The sequence below is a fragment of the Neoarius graeffei genome, chromosome 2, assembly GCF_027579695.1.
Source record: "Neoarius graeffei isolate fNeoGra1 chromosome 2, fNeoGra1.pri, whole genome shotgun sequence".
Lineage (NCBI taxonomy): Eukaryota > Metazoa > Chordata > Actinopteri > Siluriformes > Ariidae > Neoarius > Neoarius graeffei.
This window is the reverse complement of record NC_083570.1, coordinates 39,797,954-39,813,379: the sequence shown is the minus strand read 5'-3', so window position 1 is coordinate 39,813,379 and position 15,426 is coordinate 39,797,954. Positions and strand designations below refer to the sequence as shown.

Sequence of the window (15,426 nt, the reverse complement as noted above, 5' to 3'; positions counted from 1 at the left end):
AAATTGAAACTGAAAGGCAGCTCGTGAAACCCTGTCCCAACATTTCCAATCTGGAAACTACCTCATTTGTGTTGTGATTCAGAGCCTCTAGTTCTACTGTAATGTTTCAGTTTACATTTTCTGTGGAATTCAGCTGGGTTCTTGGGAACCAAGCAGTACTTTTTTGGTTTTTTTTTTTTTTTTACAAGGCAGTATAACCTTGGTTATTATCAGAGGTCAACTGAAACAAACTCTCTCTACTCGAGGTCAGAACATAATTCACCAGACTGAAAAGTAGATTTAAAATATCTATAAAATTTTCTTTAGTATAATTATTTCATATTACACTTCCAAGTTTTTTCAGCTTATTCATTTTTTTCTTTTCATTTTTTCTGACCTATTGAATTATTACTTTACCTTGTCAGTATGTTTTGTTCTCTTTCCACCACTGCTAGTTATGTATTCTGCATGGAAAAATCACATGACCATTTTCCCTTAACTTTGGAGATAACATGACGTAGATGTCATGACTGTTTGATGTTTGGCACAGTATAGTAGTTACTTAACCTTCGTCCTGAAACCCTGCATGTTTAAACTTGTATACTAATGACCTATTGCCCATTTCAGCATATGATTGAACCTCTGATTCATCATCGCTAACCTACTGTGTCATTTGATGCCAGAAACTGAAATCATATACAGCCCTCCGTGACTCAGTTTTATTTGCAATTATGGAGGAAAAAAAACGTGAAACTTGTCACGAGGTAACAAATCCATACAATGCAGGAAAAACTAGACATTTGAGTGCAGTGGTATTTTAATTGAACAGTCAAGCTTTATATAAAGAATATGAGTCAACTCATAAGTGCACGTAAACAGCTTGAAGGGATCGAATATGGCTGACAAGTCAAAACAGTATCAGTGTTCAAACACGAATAGCTTAATTCAATAGAAACGGAAAATGATACTGTAATGGAAAATCAGGGAACACATTTTATGAACACAAATATGAAAAGCTGGTGACGCCTGCGTCTCTGTTCCAACTTAAATGAGAAAAACTAATTACTCCGAAACAAGTGGAGGGGCAAAGAAAGACTACAATTATAGGTTAAATGAAGGACAAAGGTGGTAAAGCACTAAACTACAAGAATGAAGTGTCATACTGTGATTTCTGTACCACACACTGAAACATGACAGGAGTGCTGAAGACCACAAGCACAATACTTTTATACCCTTTAAAGTGACAAGATCATCCTGTGCATCTACGGAGATTCAACCGCACATTTACGTTATATAAAAATACAGTATAACATTTCATTTCAAAACACAGACATGACTAACAATACAAAACCTCAACACAGTCATTAGACCCAAACAGGCCTTCCAACTTGCAGCATTGTATATCATATATAATATATAAAACCAACACACACACACACACACACACACACACACAGAGCTCGGAGATGAAACAAGAACAAATCCACACTTGTACTTCTACATAACTTGCCATTTTCTTCTAATCTTCAAGCAGCAAGCTATCAATCTGAGTGATAACATAAAATAAAGTCCACTTTATTGATTCTATTTCCTTGTTCCTTTTGTCTGTATTTCTGCAGTCCATCCTCCATGACCTGAGATAGTAGCGTAGCAGCTTTAAGGTTTTTCTGTTTCGTTTTGTTCAGATTACGGAGACACTAAACAACGCAGAAGCAACATACAATGTAACTATGGAAATACATCATATTTGACACTTCATTCATTACAAATTGGTAAGCCTGTCTTTGTCTCAGCCATACATTGAGCAGAAATTAGTGACTTAAGTTAATACAAGGTCTCACGTTGACGATACTGGTCAACCAGATCCTGCTGTGGTGCACATCCGAAACATGACCACGTCATTCAGCAGTGATGTCATTTTAAATAACGTTAACGAATAATACGACAAAGACATCAAATCACTTTTGACGTTAGTGCTTATACATATTGCTTACTCATGTCCTCTCTTACAGTGTACTACTTTCTGAGTGGGTCCTTCAATGTTCCTTGGCTAAATCTTTTCTGTAGCTTTCTTAAAAAGTCTTGTGCTTTAAAGATGATCGCACGTGCCTAGTACGGCAGGGTCAGCAGATCCGGCGGCGGCGATGTTCATGCACTGCAGAGTGGTCTCTTTGATCTGTTGGATGAAGAGGTTTCTTTCATCTTCTGGAGTTTGACCATTATGCGCTCGGACGATGCACGTTGGCCGGTGCAGGTTGAGCATGTAGACCAGCTGCTGTTTCTGGTTCTTCAGCTCCTCGATCTGCGCCTTCAGCTCAGCATTTAAGGACTCCAGCTTCTCTGACTCCTGCGTCCAGCGATAAACAAAATGACTTAGGAACAGTTTACAACTTCTGTTAATAGTCAAACAAACCCCCATTTTATCAGATTTAAGTTTTCTTAGGAGTTTCTGTGTACACCAAAAACATGTGTTCTTCAGTTTAGGCTTAAAGGATGTATGATAGGTAGAGAATATCAATGTCAACTTATTTTAAAAATAACCCTTGATTTTTTTTTTTTTGTGAGACTAGACCGAATGCTCTATGAAATCTTTTCCTGTTGCACATAAACTAAAAGTTATGAAACTCTACCTTTTGTAAACAGTCCGTCTTCTCCTTCTTCTTGTTCCGGCACTTTGCAGCAGCTATCTTGTTCCTTTCCCGTCGTCTTTTCCTACGATCCATCTCCTCGACAGTAAGCTGTATGGAAACATCATGAACTGTATCATTACAAAGAAACCTGTTCTTTCTTTAGGAGTGAAGTTCTGCTCTGGAAAGTGAAAAGAAGTTCAACACTCATCACACACCTCTCTTTTCATTCCCAGCAATTCAGCGGGTTTCTCGGAACTGTAGCCAGAGTAGGTCGTACCGGCCGTACTCATCCCACCGGACAGGCGTTTGCTCTGGATGGCGAACCGCAACTCCTCCTTCACCAGCGGGCTGAAATGAGTGAAGTCGTCAAGAGTGAGCGAACCGGGTGGGGACAGACACGGCACTAGAGCCGACGCACTGATCTCTGAAGGACCCAGACCAGGGTGCTGAAGCATCATTCTGAACCCTGAAACATCAATACAACATTGAAGAACTCATTAATGATGACAGTGATGTATAATAATGATCAAATTTATCATCTTCAGTTGTCAAGTGTGGCGGCACGGTGGTGTAGTGGTTAGCGCTGTCGCCTCACAGCAAGAAGGTCCGGGTTCGAGCCCAGCAGCCGGCGAGGGCCTTTCTGTGCGGTGTTTGCATGTTCTCCCTGTGTGGGTTTCCCCCACAGTCCAAAGACATGCAGGTTAGGTTAACTGGTGACTCTAAATTGACCGTGAATGGTTGTCTATGTGTCAGCCCTGTGATGACTTGGCGACTTGTCCAGGGTGTACCCCGCCTTTCGCCCGTAGTCAGCTGGGATAGGCTCTAGCTTGCCTGCGACCCTGTAGAACAGGATAAAGCGGCTAGAGATAATGGATGGAGTTCTACCTGTTAAATTTACCACATTTACTTTTGGCCAGGGAATTATTCAGGGTCTTTAAGTTTTATGATACAGCTCCAGACTCCTCAGTTGGATCCTCAGCTAGGTTACTATCTTGACAGAGTTTCACATGTTCTTCCTGTGTTTGTGTGGGCTTCTTCACTTTTCTTCCCACTTCTGAAAGACAGGAACCTTGCAGGAACCCTGACCTACAATAGAATAGACCAACCTGTAGTCTATACTCAATTATCAATGATCAATCCAGGGTGTACCCCGCCTTTCGCCCGTAGTCAGCTGGGGTAGGCTCCAGCTTGCCTGCGACCCTGTAGAACAGGATAAAGCGGCTAGAGATAATGAGATGAGATGAGATGAGATGTCAAGTGAGCTTTGGTGTGACAAAGTGGCTACAGAAAAGAAAAAAGAAAGTAGGTTGTTATACTGTCACTGGAATTAACAGTAATTAAAGCCTCAACTCGTGAGAACATCTGTGTTATTCCAGAAAACCAGACGCATCTGTGAAAGTTGTGTATTTGGTTTAAAAGCGTTCACACAGTGAGAGTGACAGTGAAGCAAACAGGCGCTGAAGTTACTCCTCACGTCCTGATGGGTCATTAAAGCTCCGCGCGCCTCCGGTGTTACCGTGAAACAGAGCCGGGTGGCACAAACACCACATCCAACAATAAACAAGTCGACTTTCTCAGACTTCATACAGCTTTTCTGAGAAACCTTTCCGAGAGCTTGAAAGTCAGTCAGGAAAAACCAGACTCGAGAAAACTCTCTGTTTTCGGTTAAACGAAAAAACAAAAACAAACAAACAAAAACCACTCGCCTGTTTGAAGCTGATATTGAGAACACTGAGAGAAATAAAAGCCACTAAATGATAACTTACCTTGTTTATATTGTTAAACTCTATCCAAGCTAGTTCTTTTTTTGTTCTCTGTTTCTTTCTCTCTCTCTCAGGGAAGTTACAGCTGTAGCCGGTGCATTGCATCACCCCGGTCCGGTTTTATAGTAGAACTCGGCGTGGTATTCTACTAGTAAGTGGGTTGGGCCTGGGTGACGTCATCCTATTTATAGCCCCGGCCTGAGAGGCTTTGATTCGCGATGATGCAATCAGGCAACCCTTTGCACACGCACCATAAGTGGACTGACTCCTCTCCCCTCCCGTCCCCTCTACCCATAACATTTCACACTAATGACAAAATAAAGACATACCAAGATAATGACTTGGGATGTTTGCTATGCTAACTTTCAAAGTGATCAGGTGTTATGACTGTCTTATACACTATTTGCTACATCCTCATCTCATTATCTGTAGCCGCTTTATCCTGTTCTACAGGGTCGCAGGCAAGCTGGAGCCTATCCCAGCTGACTACGGGCGAAAGGCGGGGTACACATTCACACCTACGGTCAATTTAGAGTCACCAGTTAACCTAACCTGCATGTCTTTGGACTGTGGGGGAAACCGGAGCACCCGGAGGAAACCCACGCGGACACGGGGAGAACATGCAAACTCCACACAGAAAGGCCCTCGCCGGCCACGGGGTTCGAACCCGGATCTTCTTGCTGTGAGGCGACAGCGCTAACCACTACACCCGCATACCATATATATCATCTCATCTCATTATCTCTAGCTGCTTTATCCTGTTCTACAGGGTCGCAGGCAAGCTGGAGCCTATCCCAGCTGACTACGGGCGAAAGTCAGGGTACACATTCACACCTACGGTCAATTTAGAGTCGCCAGTTAACCTAACCTGCATGTCTTTGGACTGTGGGGGAAACCGGAGCACCCGGAGGAAACCCACGCGGACACGGGGAGAACATGCAAACTCCACACAGAAAGGCCCTCGCCGGCCACGGGGCTCAAACCCGGACCTTCTTGCTGTGAGGCGACAGCGCTAACCACTACACCACCGTGCCGCCCGCATACCATATATCTCATCTCATCTCATCTCATTATCTCTAGCCGCTTTATCCTGTTCTACAGGGTCGCAGGCAAGCTGGAGCCTATCCCAGCTGACTACGGGCGAAAGGCGGGGTACACCCTGGACAAGTCGCCAGGTCATCACAGGGCTGACACAGACAATAACCATTCACACTCACAGTCAATTTAGAGTCACCAGTTAACCTAGCGGGGCGACACGGTGGTGTAGTGGTTAGCGCTGTCGCCTCACAGCAAGAAGGTCCTGGGTTCGAGCCCCGGGGCCGGCGAGGGCCTTTCTGTGTGGAGTTTGCATGTTCTCCCCGTGTCCACGTGGGTTTCCTCCAGGTGCTCCGGTTTCCCCCACAGTCCAAAGACATGCAGGTTAGGTTAACTGGTGACTCTAAATTGACCGTAGGTGTGAGTGTGAATTGTTGTTTGTGTCTATGTGTCAGCCCTGTGATGACCTGGCGACTTGTCCAGGGTGTGCCCCGCCTTTCGCCCATAGTCAGCTGGGATGGGCTCCAGCTTGCCTGCGACCCTGTAGAAGGATGAAGCGGCTAGAGATAATGAGATGAGATGAGTTAACCTAGCCTGCATGTCTTTGGGGGAAACCGGAGCACCTGGAGGAAACCCACGCAGACACGGGGAGGACATGCAAACTCTGCACAGAAAGGCCCTTGCCGGCCATAGGGCTCGAACCCGGACCTTCTTGCTGTGAGGCGACAGCGCTAACCACTACACCACCGTGCCGCCCACATACCATATATATCTAAAGAATATGCTGGATCCCATACGTAGCCTACCCTTTACACAACAATGGATGTTAACAGAATGTTGTTAACATCCAAGGGGTCAGTGTGGACGTGGTGGAGGAATATAAGTACCTGACGGTGTACTTGGATAATAAACTGGACTGGCCCCAAAACGTCGACACTGTATATAAAAAGGGCCAGAGCCGTGTCTATTTTCTGAGACGGCTGAGGTCCTTCGACATCTGTCGAACGATGCTGCGGATGTTCTATGAGTCTGTGGTGGCCATCCTGTACGCTGTCGTCTGCCGGGGCAGCGGCTTGAAGGTGAGGGACAGTAACAGACTCAATAAGATCATCAGGAAGGCCGGCGTGGAACTGGACTCTCTGACAGTGGTGTTGGAGAAGAGGACACTGTCCAAAATAAAAACAATCTTAGACTGTCCTTCCCACCCTCTACATGAGGAGCTGATCAGCCACAGGAGCACGTTCAGTAAACAGCTGATTCTTCCACGCTGCACAACTGAAAGACAGGAAATCATTCCTACCAGTTGCAGTCAAGCTGTACAATGCGACTGTATAACTGTGGTACACTGTCTTACCATGTATCCTTAACTCAGGTGCAATATATGTATATAGGAATCATTGTATATAAAATCACGGCGGCACGGTGGTGTAGTGGTTAGCACTGTCACCTCACAGCAAGAAGGTTCCAGGTTCGAACCCAGCGGCCGGTGAGAGCCTTTCTGTGTGGAGTTTGCATGTTCTCCCCGTGTCTGTGTGGGTTTCCTCTGGGTGCTCCGGCTTCCCCCACACTCCAAAGACATGCAGTTAGGTTAACGTGGGGCGGCCTTGGGCTGAAGTGCCCTTGAGCAAGGTACCTGACCCTTGACTGCTCCCCGGGCGCTCTAGTGTGGCTACCCACTGCTCTGGGTGTGTGCGCGCATGTGTTCACTGCTTCAGATGGGTTAAATGCAGAGGATGAATTTCACTGTGCTTGAAGTGTGCATGTGACAAATAAAGGTTTCTTCTTCACTTAATTTTGTTTTTACTCAAGTTATTGAACTTATTTAAATTTATTTTATTTTTATTTATTCTTTTTTCAGATGATTTTATCTTCTATTTTTAGACATGTTTACTTCTTCTTTGATTCAGGAGCTTGGTAGCAAATTTGAATTTCCCTCCGGGGATTATAAAGTAATTCTGATTCTGATTCTGTTATTATTATAAATTCTAATCTTCTAGTTGGATTTCCACTAGATTTTGGGGTGTGGCTGTGGGGAGAGTATTAATTAGGTCAGGTACTGATGTCGGAATGTTCAGGAGGCTCCAGTTCATCCAAAAAGGTGTTCAGTGGGGTTGAGTTCAGTCAGGGCTCTGTCCAGGACATTCGAGTTCATCGAGTCCAACTTTAACGCAGCATGGATTTTGCTTTATGCACAGGTGCATTGCGATGCTGGGACATGTTTGGGCTTCTTAGTTTCAAGGGAAATACATTGGCGAAGGAATACATATGGGTGGTCAGGTGTCCACATAATTTTGAGCTATATATATGCCATGCCATATATACCTAAAGAATATGCTGAATCCCTTTACAAAACAATGGACGTTAACACAAAGTTGTTATTATTATAAATTCCACTCTTCTGGGAGGGTTTCCACTAGATTTTTGGGTGTGGCTCTGGGGAGAGTATTAATGCTGATATTGGAATGTTCAGGAGGTTCCAGTTCCAGTTCATCCAAAACGGTGTTCAGTGGGGTTGAGTTCAGTCAGGGCTCTGTACAGGAAATTCAAGTTCTTCCAGTCCAACTCTAACACAGCATGGAGTTTGCTTTATGCACAGGTGCACTGTGATGCTGGGACATGTTTGGGCTTCTTAGTTTCAAGGGAAATACATTGGCGAAGGAATACTGTAGGACTCCCTATGTGTGGGTGGAGCACAGAGGACGGCAGGACAGAGATCAGGTTTATAATTTGGCTTTATTGCCACACTTTTCAGTCTAACAATAATCACTCGCACAGACACACACACAACCGGTGTCTGGTTCAGGGATGACCTCCTTCTGCTCTTGCTCTCCCTCCTCATATAGGGCGCGGTCACTGGGAAGACACACAAATACAGGTTAATTGCTCTCAGGTGTAGTGATTCTGCCACTTACCTTCCCTGACTCTGCTCTCCTGTCACAGACCGGCGCTTGACCACGCCCGCGCTGCCACAAATACATATGGGTGGTCAGGTGTCCACATAATTTTGAGCCATATATATGCCATGCCATATACTGTATACCTAAAGAATATGCTGAATCCCTTTACAAAACAATGGACGTTAACACAAAGTTGTTATTATTATAAATTCCACTCTTCTAGGAGGGTTTCCACTAGATTTTGGGGTGTGGCTGCGGGGAGAGTATTAATTAGGTCAGGTACTGATGTCGGAATGTTCAGGAGGCTCCAGTTCCAGTTCATCCAAAAAGGTGTTCAGTGGGGTTGAGTTTAGTTAGGACTCTGTACAGGAAATTTGACGTCTTCCAGTCTGACCTTAACACAGCATGGGGTTTGCTTTATGCACAGGTGCATTGTGATGCTGGGACAGGTTTGGGCCTCTTAGTTTCAAGGAAAATACATTGGCGAAGGAATACATATGGGTGGGTGTTATGATGGTCAGGTGTCCAAATACTTTTGGGCATATAGTTTATGTTATCCATCCATCCATCATCTGTAGCCACTTATCCTGTTCTACAGGGTTGCAGGCAAGCTGGAGCCTATCCCAGCTGACTATGGGAGAGAGGCGGGGTACACCCTGGACAAGTCGCCAGGTTATCGCAGGGCTTATAGTTTATGTTATGTCGAAATGAAAGGAAATGAAGTAATGTATGAATGATGTATAACTAATTAAGTGTTTAATTCTTAATGATTCACACATCCTCATTAACGTTATTGTCAATAACTTATACAATTTTCTAGAAGACCTCAGAAAATGTTGATCTAATTGAATCATAGTCATTTTGGTTAGTCCATAAGTGTGATTCTTATTACTACATACTGTATATTTGCATTACCAACCAACATCACACTTCATGGCAGGTTTATTCTGTCTTTATTTAAATCACAGAAAAAAAAATCCTCTAATTTAATCTAATCAGAAAGCTCAGTCATAATGCTGATGTCCTGTACAGTTTGGTGATTGCACTTGTTCTAACACATCTAATTCCACTGGGAAGTTAATAGATATGGATAGTATGTGGAGTCGGGCAATCCTGCACTAAAGGTCTCTTTAAAGGGCAAGGGTAAGAGAGCCAGTGTAGGGCTGTGTGTGTTTCAGTTCATTTGTGAAGGATGAAGTGATCAGAGAAGGACAGCAGTGAGCAGGGAGTGAAGTACAACACAGTATAATGTACATTCCTTCACTAAGTGTGGATCTTTCACCTCTGTGTTCTGGAAAATTCCAATCTTCTAATTGACCGAGAGAGAGAGAATGTTACCAGGAAACAAATCCATAGGAGTCAAAACATGTCATTGTTGATGTTGCGTATCTTGTTGACTGCCAAGATTAGAAATGTTATCTCACTGAGCTTTATCATGCCTGAAGCTATAAAACTTAATATTGTACTTTGTGGTTTTCCCCTGCTGCTGTGGTTGATTCATTTGGAAAGTAATCACCTTGGAGAAAAAGAAACAATATAACCTGTTAAGCTGCCACCATGAATAACCATAACAACTTATCATAGATTCTCTGAAACTCTACTGGAGGGATGAACCTCATTCTTCCAAAAGATATTTGTTTAACTGGTGTGTTGATGATACTGGTGGTGGAAAACGGTGTCTAACTTGTTGGTCTGAAAACTTTTGGCCTACGTCATGTACGTTTGCAAATTGGTTGAGAAGTGGTGACTGAAGGCCATATGATTTACATCCTCATCAAACCCTTCCAGTGGATTGAGGGAGGGGGAGTTATCCTGGGACAGACCACGCCCATCAGAAGAGAAATATTTCGTTATAGGATGAAGGTGATCAGATATAATAAGTCAACTCAGACCGTGGCAGCAAAATGCCTCACACAGCATAACGGTGTTTTCTTTTTCCTTTATTATGACCTGTTTGGGGGGGCGGCACGGTGGTGTAGTGGTTAGCATTGTTGCCTCACAGCAAGAAGGTCCGGGTTCGAGCCCCGTGGCCAGTGAGGGCCTTTCTGTGTGGAGTTTGCATGTTCTCCCCGTGGGTTTCCTCCGGGTGCTCCGGTTTCCCCCACAGTCCAAAGACATGCAGGTTAGGTTAACTGGTGACTCTAAATTGACCGTAGGTGTGAATGTGAGTGTGAATGGTTGTCTGTGTCTATGTGTCAGCCCTGTGATGACCTGGTGACTTGTCCAGGGTGTACCCCGCCTTTCGCCTGTAGTCAGCTGGGATAGGCTCCAGCTTGCCTGCGACCCTGTAGAACAGGATAAAGCGGCTAGAGATAATGAGATGAGCTGTTGGTAATTTTCTGATAATGTGTTATGACTTTTGTCTGAGAAATACTTTCAGTATTGATATTTTCAGCCCTACCTTTCAGTATCCAAGAAAATTATGAAAATACACTATACTGATGAAAATTCAATATTGGTGTGCTAACCCTCCAGAAATAGGGACAAAAAGGTAACACTTGGTGAGCTTTATACACTATATCAATGTAAAAGTGTAAAATATTGTCAAATAAAGTGTTTAAGAAGTGCTTACTTCTTATTTTATCCTTTTGGGTGGGTAGCTAAAGGTGTGCTGTTTCCTCAAAAAGATATTGAAATATACAATCCCCGGCCGTTTTAATAGGGACTTGTTCTTGATTCGAAGATTCCTGTTCTTGGCTGGCAGGAGTGGAACCCAATGTGGTCATCTGCTGTTGCATGCTGAGATGCTTTTCTGCTCACCGCGGTTGTAAAGAGTTGCTATATCCTTCCTGGCAGCTCAAACCAATCTGGCCATTTTCCTCTGACCGCTCTTATCAACAAGGCATTCGTTTCCACCCAAAGAACTGTTGCTCAGTCACTCAGTGTTTTTTGTTTTTCGCACCATTCTGTGTAAACTCTAGAGACTGTTGTGTGTGAAAACCCCAGGAGATCAGCAGTTTCTGAAACACTCAAACCAGTACATTTGGCTCAAACAAACACTCACAGTGCCACAGTGAAAATAAGTCACACTTTGAGATCACACCTTTTCCCATTCTGATGTTTGAAGTGAACATTAACTGAAGCTCTTGATTTGTATCTGCATGATTTTATGCATCGTGCTGCTGTCAAACGGCTCGGCTGATTAGAGAACCGCATAAAACAGCAGGTGGATCAGTGTTCCGAATAAAGTGGCCGGTGAGTGTACATACAGTTGTTAGATATTTTATAATATGTACCTAAAGTACCTTTTTGTTATCATTTTTTAGACAAACAACATTTCATATTCACATCCCATTCCAGATTTATTCTCCTATAAATAATAAAAAAAAAGACATTTGGTCATAAAGGGTTTGAATTGTTTTTAATAATCGATTAAGTACAATTTCAAAACAGTTTAAATTTTAATCTCAAGAGGAAATTAATAGTAATAAATCAAAACATATAGCCTAAAATGTCTTTGACTGAAAACTCTTACAGTGAAATATTGTTCACTATATAAAAACAGCCTATAATATTGTGCGTGTGAATGTAGGTTGAGAGATTGAAGTTTGAACTTGAACACTGCATTATTACATCACAGTATTGCTTCTTTAAAAGAAACACAGGCAGCTCTCACAGGAAATCAATGACATCATCCTTTCCCGGAAATGGAGACTCATATCTCTCTCTCTCTCTCTCCCTCTCTCTGTGTGTGGTGTGAACAAATCATCCTGTTTTCCTCAAGATCACGCAACAGAAAGGAAAGCAGTACTGCTGCAGCTTCTGGTACAAACCCTGAGAGATTGATCCTTAGTCTTTGCTTTCAGTTTAACCTGCTGCCTTCCAGAAAACTTATATACATGAGTCATCCGTTTACTGGCTGAAGCAGGACTATTTCCCCATATCTCGTCCACATCAGTTGCTTTACTTGTACAACATTTAAAAAATTGAAACACTGAAAGAATGAGGAAAAGCCCAACCTTTAATTGAAATAAATGTATTCAGGGAAAAACAAATCCCTCATCAAGAAAATTATTTTCAACAAAAACACGTACCGTTATTATTAGCTGCCTGGAAATGATAGTGAACACAATTTCATAGCTGAAGTATGTTTCCCATTTAAACTGTACATTTTTGAGTTGATAAGAGTGCTTAGGAACTTTCAAGCTGTAATCCATGACTTCTGAATAACTGGGGGACAAACATGAGGTGACACAGAGGCCAAATTCCCTTATGCTGTGTCTGAAATCATTCACTATATAATACAACCCCGGTCCCAAAAAAAGTTGGGACAAAGTACAAATTGTAAATAAAAACGGACTGCGATAATTTACAAATCTCAAAAACTGATATTGTATTCACAATAGAACATAGACAACATATCAAATGTCGAAAGTGAGACATTTTGAAATTTCATGCCAAATATTGGCTCATTTGAAATTTCATGACAGCAACACATCTCAAAAAAGTTGGGACAGGGGCAATAAGAGGCTGGAAAAGTTAAAAGGTACAAAAAAGGAACAGCTGGAGGACCAAAATGCAACTCATTAGGTCAATTGGCAATAGGTCATTAACATGACTGGGTATCGTGGAGCATCGTGGAGTGGCAGCGGCTCTCAGAAGTAAAGATGGGAAGAGAATCACCAATCCCCCTAATTCTGCGCCCACAAATAGTGGAGCAATATCAGAAAGGAGTTCGACAGTGTAAAATTGCAAAGAGTTTGAACATATCATCATCTACAGTGCATAATATCATCAAAAGATTCAGAGAATCTGGAAGAATCTCTGTGCGTAAGGGTCAATGCCGGAAAACCATACTGGATGCCCGTGATTTTCGGGCCCTTAGACGGCACTGCGTCACATACAGGCATGCTTCTGTATTGGAAATCACAAAATGGGCTCAGGAATATTTCCAGAGAACATTATCTGTGAACACAATTCACCGTGCCATCCGCCGTTGCCAGCTAAAACTCTATAGTTCAAAGAAGAAGCCGTATCTAAACATGATCCAGAAGCGCAGACGTCTTCTCTGGGCCAAGGCTCATTTAAAATGGACTGTGGCAAAGTGGAAAACTGTTCTGTGGTCAGACGAATCAAAATTTGAAGTTCTTTATGGAAATCAGGGACACCGTGTCATTCGGACTAAAGAGGAGAAGGACGACCCAAGTTGTTATCAGCGCTCAGTTCAGAAGCCTGCATCTCTGATGGTATGGGGTTGCATTAGTGCGTGTGGCATGGGCAGTTTACACATCTGGAAAGACACCATCAATGCTGAAAGGTATATCCAGGTTCTAGAGCAACATATGCTCCCATCCAGACGACGTCTCTTTCAGGGAAGACCTTGCATTTTCCAACATGACAATGCCAAACCACATACTGCATCAATTACAGCATCATGGCTGCGTAGAAGAAGGGTCCGGGTACTGAACTGGCCAGCCTGCAGTCCAGATCTTTCACCCATAGAAAACATTTGGCGCATCATAAAACGGAAGATACGACAAAAAAGACCAAAGACAGTTGAGCAACTAGAATCCTACATTAGACAAGAATGGGTTAACATTCCTATCCCTAAACTTGAGCAACTTGTCTCCTCAGTCCCCAGACGTTTACAGACTGTTGTAAAGAGAAAAGGGGATGTCTCACAGTGGGAAACATGGCCTTGTCCCAACTTTGAGATGTGGTGTTGTCATGAAATTTAAAAATCACCTAATTTTTCTCTTTAAATGATGCATTTTCTCAGTTTAAACATTTGATATGTCATCTATGTTCTATTCTGAATAAAATATGGAATTTTGAAACTTCCACATCATTGCATTCCGTTTTTATTTACAATTTGTACTTTGTCCCAACTTTTTTGGAATCGGGGTTGTAGACTATATAGCGAGTTCAGCATGTTGTAGTGCTGTGAGAATTATTACACCCTATATAGTGCACTCATAGTATCCCACAATGCTCCGTGAAAAGGAGTGTACAACCGATAGCCACTCACCAAGCAATAATACAGTGCTCAGCGTAAATGAGTGCACCCCCTTTGAAAAGTAACAATTTAAACAATATCACAGTGAACACAAACAATTTCCAAAATGTTGACAAGACAAAGTTTAATATAACATCTGTTTAACTTATAACGTGAAAGTAAGGTTAATAATATAAACTTAGATTACAGATTTTTTCAGTTTTACTCAAATTAGGGTGGTGCAAAAATGAGTACACCCCACAACAAAAACTACTACATCTAGTACTTTGTATGGCCTCCATGATTTTTAATGACAGCACCAAGTCTTCTAGGCATGGAATGAACAAGTTGGCGACATTTTGCAACATCAATCTTTTTCCATTCTTCAACAACGACCTCTTTTAGTGACTGGATGCTGGATGGAGAGTGATGCTCAATTTGTCTCTTCAGAATTCCTCAAAGAAAATAATTTCTTTACACCACAAAGGTGAAGGCTACAAGATCATCAGCAAAGCTTTACTTATCAGTCAGAATACTGTCGCAAAAGTGGTACAAAAATTTAAGAAAGATGGAACTGCAACCATCTCACAGAGACGTCCAGGTCGTCCACGGAAGTTAACACCTCAACTGGAGCGTCTTCTGATGAGAAGGGTTGAAGAAAATCGCCATGCAAGTTCATTGCAGTTATCTAAAGAAGTAGAAAGCCAAACTGGGGTGACTATTTCCTGTGACACAATACAGCGTACACTGCAGAGGAATGGCATGCATGGATGCCGTCCATGAAAGAAGCCTCTCCTAAAGCCCAGGCACAAAAAAGCCTGCCTAGAGTTTGCCAGGGCCCATGCTGATAAAGATGAAGACTACTGGGACTCTATACTCTGGAGTGATGAGACCAAGATAAATGTTTTTGGAACTGATGGCTTCAAAACTGTATGGCGTCGCAAAGGTGAGGAATACAAAGAAAAATGCATGGTGCCTACAGTGAAACATGGTGGTGGCAGTGTCCTTATGTGGGGCTGCATGAGTGCTGCTGGTGTCGGGGAGCTGCATTTCATTGATGGCATCATGAATTCACAGACGTATTGCTCTATACTGAAAGAGAAGATGCTACCATCACTCCGTGCCCTTGGTCGTCGTGCACTTTTCCAACATGACAATGTTGGAAACACACATCTAAGGCCACTGTT

The 15,426-nt window shown here is 42.8% G+C and overlaps 1 protein-coding gene across 1 annotated transcript; it reads right to left on the bottom strand.

Moving 5' to 3' along the window:
• Positions 1-684: 684 nt before the first annotated feature.
• Positions 685-4,502, bottom strand: atf3 (activating transcription factor 3). Its single transcript, XM_060907608.1, has 4 exons — positions 4,376-4,502; positions 2,825-3,075; positions 2,610-2,717; positions 685-2,326 (listed from the first exon to the last, which is right to left on the bottom strand). The coding sequence occupies exons 2-4, from the start codon at positions 3,065-3,067 to the stop codon at positions 2,069-2,071; spliced, it is 609 nt and encodes a 202-aa protein (XP_060763591.1). The 5' UTR covers positions 3,068-3,075; positions 4,376-4,502; the 3' UTR covers positions 685-2,068.
• Between the last annotated feature and the right edge of the window lie 10,924 nt (positions 4,503-15,426).